This window comes from Danio rerio, chromosome 15 (assembly GCF_052040795.2).
Source record: "Danio rerio strain M-AB ecotype USA chromosome 15, GRCz13ab, whole genome shotgun sequence".
Lineage (NCBI taxonomy): Eukaryota > Metazoa > Chordata > Actinopteri > Cypriniformes > Danionidae > Danio > Danio rerio.
Window position 1 is genome coordinate 27,379,321 of NC_141035.1, and position 21,911 is coordinate 27,401,231.

At 37.4% G+C, this 21,911-nt stretch overlaps 1 protein-coding gene across 3 annotated transcripts in view; it reads left to right on the forward strand.

Annotated features, from left to right (window-relative positions):
* Positions 1-235: 235 nt before the first annotated feature.
* lrrc75a (leucine rich repeat containing 75A) overlaps positions 236-21,911 on the forward strand; it is a 45,533-nt gene continuing 23,857 nt past the window's right edge. For all 3 annotated transcript variants that reach the window (XR_015509456.1, XR_015509457.1, XM_087284210.1), the window contains exons 1-3: positions 236-2,017; positions 13,756-13,884; positions 20,600-20,712. Coding sequence is in view for 1 of the 3 variants with exons in the window: in XM_087284210.1 (XP_087140336.1) it covers positions 1,763-2,017; positions 13,756-13,884; positions 20,600-20,712 (497 nt within the window). In the remaining 2 variants the exon portion in view is untranslated. The remainder of the gene's footprint in view (positions 2,018-13,755; positions 13,885-20,599; positions 20,713-21,911) is intronic.

Consider the following 21,911-nt stretch of genomic DNA (forward strand, 5'->3'; position numbering starts at 1 on the left):
CCCCGCGTATATTGGATATGGGATTGTCCGAATGCTTGTATCTTTAATGGGCTTAAAAGCGTTGAAATACCACATGAAGTGTAGAACTGGATAAGTCCCAGTCTGCTCCACTTGGTTAGGTGTATCCTGGCAGTGGTGCATTCTCGCCTGTAGACTGAAACACAAGTGGAGGATGTTGCAGACCGCTCCACCCCTCCCGCACAGCCTGTGTCGAGACCCAGCGCCTCTCCGCTCCATCCGACTGATGATGAGAGCCCAAGCAGCCGCGCTTCTCTGAACACACCCTGCCCTCAGACGGGACACACCTGGAGGGAGAGAGGGGTCACATCAAAGCGAGAATTAATCCGACACCGCACATTTCATCAGCCAACAGAGGCATTTCTCTGAGCTGCGTGAAAGGAAATACTCGGATGACTTGTGCGCGGAGGAAAACAGTGACGGACGACGTAAATATTTACATGCCCTTGTTCACAGCAGGACCGCTCGCCGTCGACTAAACTCACACAGAGACGCACGTCATGAGAATGCGGAGAAACTGCGATGTTAACACGCTCAAACAAATGCTAAAATAAAAATACGGGCGAAAAATCGAACCAACCTTTCCTAAAAATCGTTTTGTAATTCTGCTGAACTGGACTGAGAGTTTCTGGAGGTTTGCGGGACTGCTCTTCTTTAATCTGCGGTCATGCCGCAGGCATCATCAGATTTATTCCCTACCTGAGGGAATCGAGGATTACTGGAGTTTTTAACTGAAGAGATCAATTATGCAGCTCTGACCCAATTGGACTGAAATACGAGTACTTCGACTTTAAACACGCAGTCTTTCAAATGTTTTGACGTCTTATGAGAAATATCTAAATACTATTTCGCGTTCAGACGTTTCATAAAAAGCGTAAACAACTAACGAACGAGTTGGCTGTGGTGTAAAAGTTGGACGTCGTGCGTGGTAAACAATAACCGCATCCTTATTGCAGATTTGTTGGATAATTAGGCGTGCAATGTGCAAATTGTTCAGTGATTTTAGTGAGTTTAACTTTTCAAGTTATTTTTTTTTTAAATAAATTGTTTCGTGAAATTAATTTATCTTCTTAAGCTTTTGTCAGCCCTGGCGAAGTTAAAAGTCTTCGAGACAATTTAAGTAAAGAAAAAATATTTTAGTAATTTAGACTGTGTGATGTGCTTATTATGATAAATTGATATCGACTTTACAGTGTTTTGTTGATTCAAACATCGTTCGAGCAGCTGTTGCTACGGTTACCATTGTAGAAGCGATTTTTGAGCGTGTACATTTGTAATTTAACTTCGACACGCTGTTGTTAAAACGCTGTGTAATGCATTAAAGGTTATGCATTGAAATAATGTATATTTAAGACCCCCAACTTTATTTTGGGGAGTTTATGCCTTAATTAAAGAGGTTGTTCATCTTTCCAAACCACCTCCATAAATCGCACCCTCTGAGCACTTTCTGAATATATTTTAACGAAATGTAAAAATGCAAAATTTTATTACGAGAAATTCACGTTGATCCCAATGTAAATATTTATTTTCTCTGTCATGTTGTGATATGGCAGGCGTGAGGTGAGCAGAAGGACTTAAAAATTGTTTAACAATAAACTTAAAACCCTTTCTTATTTTCATTTGTTTCTTACTATATGTAATCTCACATAGAGTGTCAAGGACTTTTAATCATTTAATGTGAATGCAATTTGAGAGCATGCCCAGACTGGAGGCCCTTTTCCAGGGTGAGACTCTATAACCAAACATGGGAGCGAAGCAAACAAAAGCTGGGGGCCAGGAGGCAGGAGCAAGTCCTCAGTGCACAGGATGGAAACGGACCCCCACGAAAGAGCGAAGTGACATCCTTACCTCCTTAATGCTGAGGTCAGGAGACAAACTGAGGAGCAGCGGGACTCCTCCTCCCTACCAGCGGCGCATCGGGATGATACAAGAGATGATGCTGATGGCGAGGCAGGGCAAACACGATGAGGCAACAGAGATGCTCAAGACCCTCCGGCAGGTACAAGTCAAGTTTTCTTCATGTTGAATGTCTGCCTTCATTGGTGTACCTGTCCACTCTTTTTGTATTTCTCAGACAGCTTTAGAAATTACAAAAGGGCTTTTAAACCAAAGTTACCATCGGCCGTTCTAAACCCTGGGTAATCTGAATCCTGTGTTATGTTGAACCGTGTTTCACTGCTCATTATTTACCTGGGTTCTAGAACTTTTGGTTCTGTTGACTCCTATTCAGGTTTGTGTGAAGCTATTTTGCATTTGGTTGCATTCCAAAGTTGGTGAACTCTGACCTATGAAATCGCATCATGTGAAGGTGTGTTACCCACAGCAGATTAACACGTCACTGTAACTTGATGGATTAATTGTAATAATAACGTTACACCAAATCTGCAGGGTTGTAGTAAAATGGAGTAGAATACATATTGTTGCATTTTGGGTTAATTATTTATTGAATTATGTTTGTTTAAAAAAAGAGATGGTGGCTCAGTGGTTAGCACTATTGCCTCACAGCAAGAAGGTAGCTGGCTCAAGTCCCAGCTGCTAAGCATTTTTCTTATGACATTTTTCTACTGGAGGAAAAGGCAAACTACTTCCAAACACTTCAGATATAGTCTGTGTTAGTAAATGTAAGGCTATTTATGAAATCCAGGCGTAACACTGTATGACAACACTGTTCTAGAGCCTACAGCTAATCAATCTGTCAGATTCCGAAGTGCATTACAGTTCTAAAGAAAAATATAAATGATGAATGATCTTAAATCAAACAAATACTTTTATAGAGATGGTATATAAGCATTTAATGTCACTCACCTGGAAAATGGAGGCTACATGTTTTGTGAGCACAAATAAGTGCACACAGCCTGCCACATCTGATTATTGTAGGAAATAATTCCAAAAGGCAGTTGACTGTATAAAGCTACATAAAACAAAACAAAAATACAATGTATATGCCGAGTGCAGCAGCTAATCAGCTAGAATCAGCTGAGGTCACATGACGGTGACCAGCGAGACCTAGCTGTCACTCAAGTGGCCCCGCCCTTTATTATGCAGACTTAATATAACTTAATATAAATGAAACGGATGAGTTCTAAAAAAAAATTCACCCCCCTCACAGTTGTCATGAAGAGTAATATTAGCTATATTAATCAAAATTGTTCTTTGTACCAGGTTGTAAACTCCTTTCTGCTGTAAAGGTGGCCATTTTAACAGTGGGGTCAATAGAAATATGCTCTATTGTGGAGCCAGGACTAGCAGAATTTAGATGAATTGCATTTTAAGTTATTTCCATATTAGCTTCACAAGGTTGCCGCTTGATTAATACTGATTATTTATCGCCCTGGGGTTAACATTTTTGTTTGTGTCATTGCCACTGATTGGATAAACGCATCATGTGACCAGTGTTCATAAAATCTCTATCATTGTGCATTCCCCATAATGAACGGATTATGAACATCAGACCGAAATTCTTCTTCACTCCATGTCACATGTTTTCTGTCACCATCTGAAAACATTTTGAAATCAACTTCCTACAACACATAAAGGTGATGCTACTATTACTATTCCTGTGCTGGGTTTTATATATCTAGGTAAGGAGATCTGCTAAACCGTTTTTTGTATGAAATGTACCTTGACACAGAGTGTAGAATGACAGGGTTAAGCACTATGTGAAAAGCCCTATTGAGTTAGGGTGGAGCATCTGTTACAACACAAAAACAATACTTCACTCCATGAAAAAGTCATGGTCCTGTAAGGCTCTGGGGCACCATTAGTTAAGTTTATTTCTGCAGGCCCCCTGCAGTCTCAATAATAATGTCCAAAGGGTTAGAAAATAAAGGAAGGAAGTAACAAAATTGTAATTACACTGTAAGCACATTCATGCTATTTGTTTCCATATGTCGAACCACCTACAGCTTCTCAGATGGTAAACAGAGGCCCCAAAGCACTGGCCCCAATGACCTGATCAGAAATTTATCCTTGAACCACATGCGTAAACCACACTTCACTTCACAGCAGAGAGCATCATATATATTGCAATTGGGCCAAAATGTCAGTCCCATACTGAGCTGGTGGGTTTTGTAAGTTTATGAAAGACAGTTTTCCTTAGGGCTGTACAATATGACAATATGAATTGTATATAAAAAATGTTGCGGGGGCACTTTTGATCATTTTGGAAGGGCACTTTCTATCCAAGACTAAAAAGGACATGTGCACTGCACAGGTTGAGCCCTATGTGTGCACATGCCTGGCCCAAAGACATGTGGTACATGTGAATTAGATAGGCTAAATTGTCCATAGTGTATGAGTGTGGATGTTTCCCAGGGATGGGTTGCAGCTGGAAGGGCATCCGCTTGCGAAAAACGTGCTGGAGAAGCTAGCGGTTCATTCTACTGTGGCGACCCTGGATAAATAAAGGGACTAAGCCGGAAAAAAAATAATTGATCGAATAAAAAGTCTCATATTTCACAATTTGCTCTATCATTTATTTTTTGGTGTCACAAAATACAGTTTACCTTAGTGCTGTTTAGAATTTGGATGAGAATAGTCTTTATTTCGCAATAAATCATGTTCAGCATGTAGTTTTTTGTTTGTTTGTTTGTTTTGCGTATATACTCATTCACTTTCCTTCAGCTTATTCTCTGCTTTATCAAGGGTCGCCACAGCTGAATGAACCTACAATTACTCTGGCAATTGTTTTTACACAGCAGATGCCATTTCAGCCAGAACCCAGCACTAAGACAGTATCCACTTGTTAAGTCGGGACTTACTGTGGATTACTGTTTCTGGGTCCAAACTTTTTAGTCATATGACATTAAAGAGAAAATCATGGTGTACACGACAGTGTCTGGACTTGCTGCATCACAGACACCAATATTTTAACAATTTATAAAATATTAATTACCTTCTGGTCATCTGATATGATATATTCTGGACATTCAGTATATATTGCAATTGTGATTTTTGAAAGTATTACAGTACTTTCTAAATGTTTATTATTACCATTTGTTGAGTCTCCCCATACAGTTTGATAAAGCATTTGGATCTGGAAACCACTTTGCGTGACGTCACACTTAACAAGCGAATATGCAATGTATATGGCAAAATAAAAAGTCTATAATTTCATATTATGCTCTGTCATTTATTTGGTGTCGCAAAATACATTGTTTACAGTTATGCTCTTTTTAAGTTGGATGAGAACACATTATAACATTTCTTACACGTCATGCAGACACATGAATAACAGCATGGTGAGAAAGTTGCAAACTTGAAGGTAATGTTTCCATTTGGCATTTTGTTTATAATAGTAATAATTCAAGTTGCGAGTATAATTTATTTTTTGAGTATATATTCATTCACTTTTCTTAAGCTGATTCCCCTGCTTTATCAAGGGTTGCCACAGTGGAATGAACCACCAATTACTCTGGCAATAGTATATATATATATATATATATATATATATATATATATATATATATATATATATATATATATATATATATTGTGTTCGTGATTTTCGTTTATATCGTTTTGTAAACATTTATTATTACTATTTGTTGAGCCTCCCCATACAGTTTGATAGAGCAATTGAATCTGGAAGCTGCTTTAAGGTGACGTCACACTTAACAAGCGGATATGTTTTGTATGGCAAAATGAAAAGTCTATCATTTCATATTATGCTTTGTCGTTTATTTTTTGGTGTCCCAAATTAAATTGTTTACAGTAATGCTCTTTATAATTTGAATGAGAACAGTCCTACATGCTAGGCAGAAACGTGAATAATAGCCTGGGCGAGAAAGTTGCAAACATGAAAGTAAAATGTTGACATTTAGCATTTTGTTTAGCAATAATTCATGTTGCTTAAGCTGAATCCTTGCTTTGTGAAGGGTTGCAACAGTGGATTGAACCACCAATTACTCTGGCAATTGTTTTTACCCAGCAGATGCCCCTCCAGCCATAACCCTGCACTGAGAGAGTATAACTGTGGGTGTGCTGAGAAACACCCACACACTATGGCCAGTTATTAGTCTATCCAATTAATTTTTCCATTTCAGTTCTTTTTCATGTTATATACATATATTAATTGATTAAATGTACAATAAAAACCTTGTCATGATATACAGTATATTGTTATTAGCATGTGAGGTGACTTATATCGTGATGTATCGATATTTTTGCTTTATCTCCAAGCCCTAGTCTCCAAAACTACAGTGTTGATCTATACAGTGCAACTTCTTAAATATTTCCCCAGCACTATAGATTTCAATTCTAAGTGCTTTTTCAGACAGATGCGCATTTTACACTACAGCAAACCTGTGAGAACAGACATAGTACACGCTGGCCGAAGAGCAATGCTGCACTGCATAAATACCAACTGTTTACTTTGGGCAGTGATTGTGGTTGCTGTCAGTGAGTACGATGTTCTGCCTTATATTGAACGGCTGTCTCAGCAGCAGGTAGCTCTGTTTGTGTCAGTATCGATAAAAACCGGTCCGTGTATATGTCTCCAGAACTTGCTATTTTTTGATCCAGCTTTCCTCAAAGAGTAACGATCGTCTTATGGACTAGAGGGTCATTTTAGCTGGTCCAGTGCACTTGACTTCCACTGGGGATTTTCTGCATTCGTGCGGCAGGGATCAAACACCAAGCCGATGGGGATTTCTAATCCTCCACAGGTAGTATTAAATGAATTGTTGGGCAGTGATGAAGCAACAGGTGGCCTTGGGACAAACTGCAGGATTTGATCCAGAAAGAGCCTTGTGAAAAACAATTACACTATAGGGTTCTTTAAAAAAAAAAAAAAAAAAGGGGGTACTTAATATGAAGGTAATAGACTTAAGGATATACTTAAGTGCAAATCGAATTGAATGTTTCTGGACATTTAATTACACATTGTTAACACAACATAGGCTCATTCTAATAACGTAGCCCTATATACATTTCTGGAGATTGTGAATTATTTAGCCAGAGGTACGTATGGCTGCATTTCATCTTTAAAACGAATGTTACAGGGCGGTGTTATAGCGTTCGTTTTTGCACTCACCAGCCGACTGCTTATCTCCATATAGAATACTTTTCCGCAGTTACCAGATTGTCCAGTGGTTCGTTGCGTAGATTGGTGGATTTGAGATGCAGAGCGGAGTTGACCGCAATGAAGGGGTTTGAGTCCAGCGAAAAACAGTTCCAGAAAGCAGGTAAGACTAAAACAAAAGGCCAATAATAATACAAACAAGTAAATGACGGTAAGAATGTGGTAAAATCTGAAAATGTGGTAAAAATCAAGCTGCTGTGAGGGTTTTTTTTTTCTGGATTTTTTTTTCAAAATACTGTCGGTTGGGTTTGGGAAAGGGGGTGGGTGGGGTTGTCGGTTGGTCAAGTCAGTCTGTTGACAGTGACCTCTGGTGGATTTACGTGAGAACAGAAGGCACGAATGGCACTCGTAAGAGAAATTTAAGATTTCAAAAAGCATACACAGCAGCCTCTGGTGAATTCACAAAAACAGCAAAAAATGTATACTTTTAAGATGTATTTGGCACTCTCTAAAAATATATATAGAGCTTGTGGGTTGTATTAACAAGGTGTAGTTTACCCAAAAATGCTAATTCTGTCATAATATACGTGCACGGCTCTCTGAGGTTTTGGGCTCGAAGCACCCGCTGACTGCTGGAGCTCAGACATGAGCGTACGCTGCAGCACATGAAGTGTTTGGGCTTTTCAGAAAAGCTAGAGGAAATGCCAGTGTAGACGTGGATCACTTTTTGTTCTAAAATGGCATTTTAAAATTAAGACATGCTAATGTAAACGGGGCCTAAGGTTGTTTTTTTTTTGCGAGTGGGTTGCTGCTGCGAGAGAGGCATGGAGGAGGATTGCGATGCCGGCTCAGCATCGTGATGTCTATTGGCCATCGGCAATGGACGATAGCATTGTCTATCGACCCAACCCTAAATTCTTTTTCATTTTTAAATTGTATTTAAATGTATTGGTAATTAAAAATTTGTAATTACACATTGCAATTTAGTACATAATAATTAAATGACACACTACAGTTAAATAGATTTTGTTATTTGTTAAACAAGCATGCTTAAAATAAACATTAAACATACTTGTTTAAACAGTAAAAATGATTTAAAATGAAAAGAAGTAATTACTTGAAAATGTTTATTTTTTACAAAATGTGCTTTTTAAAGAGTCAAGTGTGTTATGAAAAAGTGTGGAGGGTTATACATAATTAACATGTACTCGCTGTAAGTACACATGAGTGGTCTTCTATTAAAATATTTTCTGCTAGCAGAAAGTGCGGTTTTAACTATAATTGATTTTGGAAGATCTGAATTAAGCATACTCCTTTTTCACAAGAGTAAGTTTTTCATTAACAAGTCAATTTTGCTGAAATGTATTTGCAGTGTTTCCTGCAGTGGGGGTTAAGGCACATAATGAGCAAAAAAGCCAGTCAAAGGACAGCGTCTCTTGTCCAGTGGTTACCAAGTGCACCTTGTTGCCCGGAAACCATGAAAATGGATGGGCCTTTGATTAAATGGAAATCGATTAATCAAGATTCTGCTCCATAGAGAGATGATGGTGATGATCCAAGGGTTTTGCTTGGCATACACTGTTTAGATTTGGGGCTTTAGGATTAAGGGGGGTCTAGTGTTAGAGAAATTCATTCTTAAGTTAGTTTTATATGCAGTGATTATTCACCCTTTTCCCCTTAACAAAGAAAAATCTTTCCTGAGCTGATTCACTTTGTCAAACTAATGATGATTTTTGATTTCATTCTCTCCCACCTGTTTTCTGTTTGGTTCAGTGTTGGTTATTTAGCTCTGGCTGCAGAGTAGAGCCCTCACCCCCACACACATTTGCAATTTTTTAAATTGCTGATCCCCCTGTTGGCCTTGTTGCTTTACAAAAATGTTCAATAATGTAGATTAACTTTTGCCTCAGTTTGGCTTGTTTTGCAGAGTTAAAGGATTTGTGTTCTTTTTTTCGGTGCTGACAACCATGCCTTTTCACTTTCTAGGCCCACATCATGACATTTAAATTCAAAGGGCTACATCAATTAATGATTTCAGGGTCATTGTGGCAGACATGGACTGATTGACTCAAGCATTGTTTGTATTCACAAAGCGCTAAGTGTGTGTGTGCGCTCATGGATTTTGTCTGTGTATATATGTGGCATGCACCTTTGAGTTCAAGAATACTTTGGTACTCTACCATGCTTAGCTAACATTTTATGTTGCTTAAAGTGTACTGTAAGTGTAACTGACACATTATTAGTAGGCTTCTGCCAGTGAAATAATTTTTTTGTAAAGATGAATTGCTAAAGCTTTTATCATACTTGATTCATATCATTATACGATATTAACCCAAGCTTGAAAAAAAGACAACTTTAACAGAAATAAACACACAAAAATACTTAGTGTATTGCTTTATTGTTCCGAGTAAATAAATGGTTCATACAAATTTAATCACAAAATGATGATGAAGTAAAATAGGTAACATGTTAGTTAATGCATTAAAATCAACGGTAAGAAATGGCCATATTATCGTTACACGATAAAAGTAATTAAAAACAACTAAATTTTATTAATTAATGTCATTAACATTTAATAAAATGATTACAGCTTTTGATTTTAACGTGTTATTAGGCATTAGCTAAGAAATTAACTTCAGCAAAGATTTATAAATGCTTTTGTAGTTCTCATTACATTGACTAGTTCGATTAACTGAGTTTAACAAGTTGAATCTTACAGTAGAGAGATAAAGAACAAAAGGCCTATAAATAGTCTCTGAATTTTCAATATTGCAGGCCAGATTAACCAACCCAGCCTCTTTCTGAAAACGTACCTCTATATTCATTTCTGGACACCGCCAAATCTCTCCCAGGAGCTATGTTTTTTTTGCATTTTTTGTTTTTGCGAATCCACCAGAGGCCACTGTGTGTGCTTTTTGAGATCTCAAATTTCTCTTGCGAATGCCATACGCGTCTGCTGTTGTCGCATAAATCCACTAGAGGCTACTGTCGACTGACTTTTTGACTGACTGACTGAATGACTGGCTGACTGACTGATCGACTGACCCACTCTCCTCCTTCCTTAAATCCAACCAATAATGTTTTTAAAAGCACAGATTGACCCGCCCACCCCCTTCCCCTCACCCAACTGGCAAATTTAAAAAGCAATCCTGAAAAAGAAAAGCCCTCGCCTGATTTCTACCACATTCTCACCCTGGTATTTACTCGTTTATTTTATTTTTTGGATTCTGTTTTTGTCTTGCCTGCTTTTTGGAATCGTTCTTCACCTGACTCAAACCCCATCGTCATGGTCATCTCCTATGTGCATCTCAAGTCCACCAATGTACATGGCAAGCTAACTAGACAAACTGGTAACAGCCAGAAAGCTGTTCATATGGAGGTAAGCGGTCAGCCGAAAAGTGCGAAAAAGAACGGCCTCATACCACCTCGTAGTGTTCATTTTAAAAACTAAATGCAGCCATACCTACTTCTGGCTACATAATTCGCTATCTCCAGAAACTTATACAAGGCTGCATTTTCAGAATGAGCGTATGGTGAGATTAGCACATGATAATGTTAATGTCTCAAAATAAATCGCAGATTCAGGCTTCAACCATTTGGTGATGTTTCCTTGATTTCATGCCAATTTAATGATTTTATAAACCTTGGTGGACAAAAGGCCAATCAGAACACAAACTATTGCGAGACTCACTGGGCACGCCCTCATCATTTGCATGTTCTTTGAAGTCTCTGTGAACTGAAAGCTGCGATTGTTATTCTTTTCGTAATTTTAAATGAGGAAACAGTGGGCATGGCTTGTTTTTTTTACCGCGGGCTAAATAGACTTAGTAAAGTAGGCATTTCATTCAGAAAGATCGGGAAAGGGCTTTTTAGAAGAGTTATTACAACCTAACAGACTCCTCCTGCTCACCATGTCTATTTGTTGTCAAAATTTACAGTTGGAGCAGCGTTAGCCACGCCCATTACCTCAAAATCATCTAATCTGATGAATTAACTGAAGACAAGCAGGAAGTGCATTTTCAGATTTCAATTAAAGATTAGAAGGGCAAACATTTTTTTCTTAATGACACAGATGAATTATTTAAACAAAACTAGCTATGTGATCTAAATCATATGGTTAGTTTTGATTTCTTGGGGACTTTAAGTAGTTTATCAGAGTCTGCTAAGTAGCTGCATCATTCAGGAAAGCACAGACTGATAATGCTGCATTTGAATACTGTTGTATGTGAATTGTGAATGGTCTAGACATTAGGGCTGTGCGATTAATCAAAATCATATTGCAATCGCGATTTGAAATGTTGCGATTAGCTAATCGCAAGAGGCTGTGATTAGAAATATATTTATTGTATAGTTTCCTCCACCCAGAGCAAATGCGTACTGCCGTCTATGTGCGATGGTCCTAGGGGCTGATCACACCGAAGACGCTTTTACATTCCAAAAATATGTGGCGCACTTTACTGCCTTTTTTGCTGACAAGAAAAAGAAGCGTGGTGCACTTGACAACACAAACACTGCAGTCACCTCAACTGAAACCCCGCCTCTGCTTTCATTTGATTGGAGAATGAAACAGACACAACTGTTGTAACACACTTTTTCCGCTCAAACTTGATTTTTTTAAATCCGAGCACACAGTGCGGAACAGCAAATACGCGAGGCGCAGCAAGCAGTTAAAAACACTAGCCGCTAAGGGCGAATGCGCAGAACACTTACGGATGTTAGTAAACCATTCAAAAAAAGCGCCTCTCAGCTCAATAAGTGCGTTCGGTGGGATCGGCCCCTTATTAGTCAATTGATTGAGCACACTTCCGTTCTGCCCAATCAGAATTGCGCAACCGAACTATGCAGAAAGCCCACAATAAACAAACAAACAGGAAAGCGTGGACAAGTGGGATGATGGTGTGTGCCACTTCAGAAGCATTAATAGACTAATTCATATTAAAGAAAAACAGCATGTTGGTAATATGGGAATATTTTGGTTTCAAAGTCACAGACACAGAACAAAAACAGATCCTTTGTAAGAGCTGACGCAGAATTGTTGCCTCAGCACAAGGAAATACAACAACCAGTGCCTAAAAACAGCACAACAGGTGGCTATATGAGGAGTGTCTTGCTAAAAAGTCAACTAAAAGTATTGTCAGTGACACTTAATTCAGCAGCAAGCAACAGCAAAGTACAATTTCAGAGCTGTCTGCAGCTGTTACACTATAAGAAAAAACATCATAAAGGCACCAGGAGATAACTAACACCATAACTCACTGTTAGCTCTAAAGAAAAATTACTGTTTAATTTTTGAATATTTAAAAACAAATCTGAATAAATGTTTAACTTAAGTAACTCAATATCTTTTCAGTTCTTTTTTTCAATAACTCACTGCCTTTTAGCAGCAAGAAGCTACGATACACAGGCCCGGATTAAGAATTGAGAGGCCCCTGGGCACAATGTCTTGTAGGCCCCCTACCTGGTCACACTCCTATTGTTAAATAAAAAAAATAAGAATAACATAATATTTGTAAAATAAAATTAATCTATAATTACTCACATTTTTAAATAAATTATATAAAGTACATATATTTTTAGTCTACAAAGATTTAACTTATTTTTAAAGCATTTAAAGCACACTTTGATAAAAGAAATACTAATACAACTAGTAAAAATAAATACATTTTAATGTTCTTGTTCAAGTTTACAGAAGCAGTCCTAATATATATATATATATATATATATATATATATATATATATATATATATATATAAAAGATTATTTTTAAAGTATAACATCTACAAACGTATAATGCAAATGATTTGCATATAACACCTCTCCAATCCAGTTCAATGAATCTGAGTCCTCCATAATACACACACTTATTAATGATTCCTACTTGTCCTCTTTGTGATGAAGAGTAGACAAAATCTGAAATGTAGTAGGAAAAAATAACGTGTTCATGAGATGCTGGATTCGAACCGGGTTCATAATGGACCGCATCAAAACATGTTGTCATGCGCTTTAGGAGCTACGCCACTCAAGCTGATGCTTGTTGCCCTCTTTAGTTTTGTTGTCGCTGTCAATCAAACGGTGATAGGCAGGAATCACTCAGCTTATTCCAACGAGGCGCGCTGTTTGCATTTAGCCTAAATAAACACTACAAAATCAGTGTCCCTCGCAGGCGCCGCAAGTGCGCACGGGCCCCTGGGCCTGTGCCCATAATGCCCATTGGTTAATCCGGCCCTGACGATACAGAAAATTGAGCTGAAGCTTGATTACAAAATTAAATCATAAATCAAATCTAAATCGCAATGTCTGTCAAAAAAATTTGCAATGAGATATTTTACTGAAATCGCACAGCCCTACATATTTCATTTATCATATTGTAAATATGATGTGAGTTTCCAGACATTCACAAATCCTCCCCCATGGCCTTATGGGATAGTAAATTCTCTATCATAAATGCCCACTGTTTTAGGACTACTATGAATTTAGCCAGAGTACTCCAGTCACACACTGTTTTCAACTGCTGTATAATAGAGGAGTATGATATTTTAAATGCAGCCCATACTCTGAGCTACAAAGAATTATGATTTTCACTGACTGAATATTTATTCTAACCTACAAGCGTCTTAAATTATCTATTAAAAATTCATAAATAAGACCTAATGCAAGTCTGAATCTGTAATTCGCATTCTTCAGACCTCCCTGTTTTCTGTCTTTTTTTTTCCAGGATCTGGGAATGGAGTCAACCTCTCTGGACGATGTTCTCTACCGCTATGCCAGTTTCCGCAACCTGGTGGATCCCATTACCCATGACCTCATTATTAGCCTGGCCAAATACATTCACTGCCCAAAGACGGTAATTTGTGATTCGTGACATTTTGTCCATACCGTGCACACCTAAAAACACCTCACACACCATTTCAGCATGCTTTACTCTATTTCTGTGCACGTTGTGATGTGTTGTGTTAATATTTAATGGATGTTGCTTTATAGCGCTGGCTGGAGAGCACAGCAGATAAACGTGCAAAATGAAACCATACCAATCCAGTGCAGCGAGCATTAAAATGAAGCAAGTGTAAGGCAGAAGCAGAGATGAAGAGAGCAGAGAGAAAAGAAGCAGAGGGAGGTTTACTGGCGGATGAGTCACACAGACTAAAGACCAGTCAGCCTCTTTCTAAGACTACTGCTACTGCCGCTGCTGCACTTAATGAAGCCAGTCAGGCACTATATCACACCGCTAACGCCCTGCTCAGCACCTATAGAGAGTCACACAAACACCTGACCTCCACCAAAACAACACAGAGGATGCTGCGCACTCTTTGCTTTTCACTCGATCATCATCTCTTCTCTAACGACATGTGAATGTGGGAGACTCATGATATCTATCTATCTATCTATCTATCTATCTATCTATCTATCTATCTATCTATCTATCTATCTATCTATCTATCTATCTATCTATCTATCTATCTATCTATCTATCTATCTATCTATCTATCTATCTATCTATCTATCTATCTGTCTATCTGTCTATCTACCCACCCATCCATCCATCCACCCACACACACACACAGTCCAAAGACATGCGGTACAGGTGAATTGGGTAGGCTAAATTGTCCGTAGTGAATGAGTGTGTATGGATGTTTCCCAGAGATGGGTTGCAGCTGAAAGAGCATCCGCTGCGTAAAACATATGCTAAATAAGTTGGCGATTTATTCCGCTATGGCGACCCAGATTAATAAAGGGACTAAGCCGAAAAGAAAATGAATGTCTGTCTGTTAGTATTTTGGTATGTTACAGTATTATGGCTTGTTTAACAGCTTTAAATGTCGGCGCCAATAACCTAGTGGTACTGTGTGCCGACATATAGCACTGACGTGCTCATTGCAACCTGAGTGCGATTCCTTTGCCAAACCTTTACCCTCTCTGCTTCCAATGCTTTCCTGTCTGAAACCTCTACTGTCCTATCATAATAAAGGTGAAAAGCCCCTAAAATAATTATTAAACAGCTTTAAATGACTTTTTTCATAAAATCAGTCTACACTTTTTACAATAATACATTTTATTATTTTAAGGCTGTAACATAATAAGAAAAAATAATACTTTTGCTAGAAATTGAAATGCTTATGTGACAGTAAAGACATTTAAAATGTTAATGAAGATTTGTACTTTAAATAAATGCTGTTCTTTTAAGACCATATTCATCAAAGTATCCTAAAACATTTTTTTTATTTAGATGACAAAGAATTAATAAAAAAATTGACACTGATAATAATGATTAATTATGTTTTCTGAACATCATTTTTAAATGTTTTTTTTTTGTCTGCTGAAAATGTAGCTTTGCCACATTAGGAATAAATAATATTTTATATATACTTGAATTGAAAACATTTATTTTTAAAACTCTAATAATATTTATGTTACTATTTTATCACTATAATAAATTATTATAGTATTATTATATTAATAATAAAATTATATGAATATATTGCTATACTATTTTACTATATTTTGGTTAAATAAATGCACCATAAAATATTTCTTTTAATTTACTTAAATCCTTTAAAATCCTTTAATCCTAAAAATCCTTTAATTTGCCATACAAAAAACTTTTTATGCTCATTTTGACTAGTTTCAGACTAGTCGAAAAAGGGTTAACGCAAACAACAAGAGATGAAAATGCATTTGCCAAATAAACTCTGAAGTACTTAAACTCAAAACATTACACCCACATGGCTCCATTATGCTTGCCTTGTTTACTGTTGGTTACTAGTTACCAGTTCTACAGTCAGCCACTCTAACACCTTGATGGAAATTCACCTAATACACATTTAGGATTTCTTTCTTTTTTTTTTTTTTTTTTTGCAAATTTTGAAAAGATTGCTTCTAGTTAGGATGGAAACCCAGCTATTAATTCACCAGGGTTGGAGTCAGTCCCAGTATCTCTGTCCACAGACAAGGGAAACACCCTGACCATATGGCCAGTCCACGACTTGGACATTATTGATTTAAAAAAAAGATCAGCCTCAGAAACATGAATATGCAAAATCCTTTAACCAACCATGTTGACATAACAGAGAGACTGAAATTTCTCCCAGTTGCGTAAGGTGACGTTTGCTTAAAGTGATGTTATTGTAAGTAGCAGTGGAGGGAGACAAAGTCGAGATGAACTCAGTGATGTGACAAAAAGGAAAGCAGGCCTGTCAGAGCCCGCTGGGTGTATGATTACACTGCCAGGGGACCCACTGTCTGTCTGCAGGGGTGACCAACCATGTGGCACTGTTAATCTCAAGCACATATCTCAATATCAACACATGCAGTTCTGTCCCTGATCCACTACAGAGGTCACGGCCTGCTGCAGCAATGGCAGGATTGATTTACATATTGATGTTTTCGGTACGGATACAGACACCTGAACAGAGACAATGTGTCCTTGATCAAATACAGTGGCCGGTATTAATGAGAAAAAAACAACATTTTTATTCATTTCACAATATATACAGTTGAAGTCAGAATTATTAGCCCTCCTAAATTATTAACACATTTCTAAACTTAGTAGTTTTAATAACTACTTTCTAATAACTGACCCCTTTTATATTTGCCATGAGTACAGTACATAATATTTTACTACACTGTAAAACCCAAAAAGTTAAGGTAACTCAAACAATTTAAGGAAACTGATTGCAACAAACCATTTAAATTCAAAAACTAATCCTTATGAGTACTGTGAACTTAATCCATTTGGGCTGGGGCAGGGAGGGAGGGTTATTGCAGATGAAAGTAAAGAGGGTTGGGGCTTCGTGGAAGAAAGTGAATGTGATCAGCGAACGTAGAAGAAGGGGGATCAGTAAAATGAGGTACCGGATTAGATTTCAGAGGTGCAGGATCCGGATCCGGCATATTCCGGCATACAAGATATGACAAGATCTCGTATGACGAAGTAAATGGTTGTATCGTGAGTTGTGATGTTATGATGGAGCGTGAGGGTGAATTTAGCACTGAAGATTGGAGGCAGGATTTGATCACACACCTGGCAACCCAGGCTGGGCTTGGTAATTGCGCGTGTCACTCATTTGCTTGGGCGGGTGTGATGTAACCGATTTTGTTTTTGCCGGAGTTCAGCGGGTGCCACATCCAACAGAGGCTAAAACTGCAGCCATACATATTTACCATGCTTCATATCCATGCGATAGAATAACACTTCAGATATGCTTAAAGTCATAATCCTCGTAAACAAAAGGAATTAAGACATGTGGAATATTCCTATTTCAGTCGAATTATTGAAATGCAGAGTAAAGGCCTGTGTAGGTCTTTTAGTCGTATTTTGCAACAGGATAAGACATACACGGCACACATGGCTGTTTGACACTATTCTCTGCACCTACTAAGTCAGTAAAAGACCACAGACACATCTCTAAGCATGCGTTTACACATACACACACAGACACAGTGAGCTCTGGAGACTCGAGACACACGCCTTCATCATCACCGAACACACGTTTATACTGTCAGTGTATGGTATCAAATTACAATAAAACAACTCTCTCCTATCAGTCCTTACTTTATATTTGCATTCAGTAGCCCAGAGCTTGTGACAAGGTCATGAAGGAAATCTTGCCAAATGAAAGTAAAACTGCTAAAAAAAAAATTATACCAAAAATGTAATGAATTTTAAGTTCAATTTGTGGAAAGGAGTCGGATTTCTTATGTGAAATTGTACGAGGGACATGCCAGTCAGTAGAGTTTATAGCTAAACATTTAGCAGTGTTTGCATGTCCTTTACAGCATAGAACTCTTTAAAATAAAAAAATAGAAATAAAGTAAAATACCATTCATTACAATTTTTTTAAAAGGCACCTAAATTGTTTTGCAGTTTGTGTTTTTTTCCAGTTAAATAAAAATCTATTTTCCATTTATATATTAGCATATATCTCTCATCTCGTCTCATTCTCGTGAACCTACACTTGTGTCCCCTCTCGTGGAGTAAGCATCTCGTCACACCCTTCATTTTTGCATCATGATTCTATATGATTTGATTAGATCCTATTTGATTTGAATTTTGCAATAAAAAAACTATGTTGCAAAAAAAATTATTTCAAGGTAAAAATGAAATGCTTTAATATTTAGTTTAACCTTGCTGATTTTGCCGTTTAAATTTAATCTTATATTAACATTTTTAATAAGTTGTATTTCTTTTTACCTTTATCTTAGGTTAACAATTTGATTCAAGAAGTGTAGTGACCACTTAAAATGTAAAGACATTTTTAGGTTCTGTAGGTTCTTAGTTGGAGCCACTGAACAGACAAGTGTTAATACTTAAACCTGCAGATAATTGGTAATCTCGTCATGCTTGAATGGTGGTCTCACTGAACCTGATTTATTACCCGAAGCAAATGAATGTTATTACAGTAATAAACCTCTGTGCATTTAGGTTATGATTAATGTGATAAGATGAAATTACTGTTAGAATGGATATTAAAAATGAAACATTTATGAGCAAGATATCATCTTCGCAGCTCGTATTAATGAAATTAAACTTGTTCTTACACGACAGCAAGTGTTACTTTATGATTTATTATTATTAAAGACTAGTAGTTTGTTCATTTAAGTTCTATGTCAGTAAACAAATGTGTAATATATTTATTTTTTAGTTAACAACAACAATACTAATCAAAGCATGCTAGCTCAGATCGAATTAGATTTAAGAATTTAGATTTAATCTTTATTTTTTTTGTATCACACTGTTATTTGATAATTAATTGGGCATTCCCATTTATTGTTTTATATTTAAATAACATCATGTAAAGTGGGTGAGATTTTAATTTCATATAATTTATTCATTTATTATAATTAATCAAAATTTAATCAAATATAAATATGAAGCCTTTTTTTGCTTTTCAGTTAACAAAGCCATATTCTGCCTGACAAAGGGCTTGTCGTCTATCCAGGTTTTAGGAACACTTGACTTGACTTCTAGTTGATCATTTGCTATCAGAAGTGGCTTATATGAAAGGCAAAGGCCTCGAGATTACACTTATTTTACCAAAATAAATATGATCACGCCTTGAGTTTTAATTACTTAATTAGGAAAGTTAGGTCTCATTTTGCTGAGACAAAAGTCTTGTCACTTAACAGAAATACTGTACAGTATAGAATATAAAGTCATGGAGCAGTGAAAAAAGAATTAATATTGTGTATGACTCTCATGACCTTGGAGGACTGCATTCATCCATCTCTGCAATGACTCGAATCACTTTTTAATAAGGTCTTCTGGAATGGCAAAGAAAGCGTTCTTGCAGGACTCCCAGAGTTCATCAAGATACTACTGGATTCATCTTTAATGCCTCCTCCTTCATCTTACCCCACACATGCTCAATAATGTTCATGTCTGGTGATTGGGCTGGCCAATCCTGGAGTCATCTTGACCTTCTTTGCTTTTAGGAACTTTGATGTGGAGGCTGAAGTATGTCCTGCTGGAGAATTTGCCCTCCTTTGTATTTTGTAATGTAATGGGCAGCACAAATGTCTGGATTCTTCAGGCTGTTGATGTTGCCATCCACTCTGCAGATCTCTCGCATGACCCCATACTGAATGTAGCCCCAAACCATGATTACTCCTTCACCAAACTTGACTGATTTCTGTTTGTGATGATTGGGATGCAGTTCAACAGATGATTCATCTGAAATATCGACCTTCTGACACTTTTCCAAATGATCAACTAGAAGTCCAGTTATTATTTGTTGCTCATACAACTGGGATTAACGACAAGACTATGCTTGTTCACAACTACACAGCATGTTGGCTTAGACTAAAGCTCACTTAAAGTTAACCTTTATGCTTAAAATGTATTATTAATATTTAATTTACATTATTAATAGACTTAAAACTCAAACTGAATCTTCAAATTAACCTGTACATTATACATTTGTGAAACCTATTTTCAATAAAGCTGACTTATTGCATTTTTTGTTATAGTTTTCATTTATTTAGCCCAAATAATATGGTATTTTAATATTTTTCAGTCACCTATTAATATAGCATAACAGCATTTTATTTCTAGACTAAATTATTGGCAGTCCTGTAAGAGTGTGCGGTGCGTTTTCTTTCTCAGTATAACTTAACTTATGCGTGAAACATCAGCAGAAATGGTTTCCATCTAGAGGAGTGTGGCAGTTACTTTTGGCAGTGTGTGTGTATATGAGCAGTCATGTCTCTCTGCAAATTGGATTGCTCTAGGCAGTGATAAATGTGAGTAGAAAATAATAAAGCTTTCCAGAGATGGCCATACAATACATCAATACGTTGCTGCTACGTTTTGCGTAGATGCATTTCATCCCAAACTCACATAAATCAAACACACACACTCCCAGCCAGATCCTCGGATGACCTAATGATAGCACTGGAGTGAGTTTGAAACCTGTCAGTCAGTCTGTATAGCTTTGTCATCATAAATGTCAGAGAAATTAGTATTTTACCTGGAGGGCTGGGATACCCTGGTCTTCTGCCAGTCTTTATTAACCTGCTGTGTGTTGTGGCTTGATTGACGTGATCTCTGTGTCTGTTTTTGTCAGGAGGGAGATGCTCTGGGTGCCATGGAGAAGGTGTGCCGGCAGCTGACCTACCACCTGAGTCCACACTCACAGTGGAGACGGCAGGGGCTGCTGAAGAGGAAGCCACAGTCCTGGTGAGAGAGCTCAGATTCGGGCAGTGAGGGTATAGCAGTCCCTCATATCGGATTTTTGCAAGACATTTTTTTCCTAAAATTCTAGATTTTGTGGCAGTTTTTCTCGAAATGTGTGTCAGTATTTGCAGCATTTCTTGCGCATATTGCCATGAAAATACACACATTTTATTTATTTATTTGACATTTTTTTAACCACTTGGCTCTGAAACTGAAACAGAATATTGAGTAGGGTGGAGGGTTTTTCTTCACTAACAGCAAACTAATGGTCGGAGGGGCGTGGCATCAGAAAAGCACTGCCTTTCTATACTGTAAAGATTATCCAAAAGTTACCAGTTGCATTTTGTGAATCTATTTATTTTTTTCCTGTTTATTTATGCTTTTGAATTGCATTATGGGACCTTGATCGTACATCCAACAACTTTTAACCTTGAAAAGTTAAAAAAAAAATTTTTTAATGCACATTAATGCTTTTGCGTTCCATGAAGGTCCCATGAATTCAAGTAAAAGACTTTTAGATGTTAGTATCAGTATTGTTAGTTTTTAGGACAACTAGTGTGCTCTAAAACAGTGACAAAATTTGTGTTTAGATAATAGATTTAAACATAAACCTGATATAAACATGTAAAGCTTGTAGTTTGTCACTTCCGCCTACATGGATCAATGGCTGCGTCCGAAACCGTATACTTCCATACTATATAGTACGCTAAAATCAGTATGCGAGCCGAGTAGTATGTCCGAATTCATAGAATTCGAAAATCAGTAGGCGAGAAGTACCCAGATGACTTACTACTTCCGGCGAGATTCTGAAGTGCGCATCCCATGCACGCTGCGCTATCCCATAATGCCCCGTGAGAGAATTCATGAATGGAAGTGAGGCGACGCAACTGACGCAGGTAGGTCACATGACCATGATAAAATGGCGGATGTAGTACGTCGGAATTCCATTCATACTTTTCACATTCCTACTGTATAGAACGTACTTTTCTGACGGCCGAGTAGTACGTTTAAATTCAAATGCAGTACCTACTGAGTAGTAGGCGGTTTCGGACGCAGCCATTGTTTTGTTTTTTTTTTGTTTTCCAAGTCCCTTTATACTTCAGTTTCTCATCAAATCTTGACCAATCAAATGCTCTCTGGTGTCTGACATGCCCCACCCCTTTTAAGACGCTTCTCATTTGCTTTTCATTTGATTCGCTTGA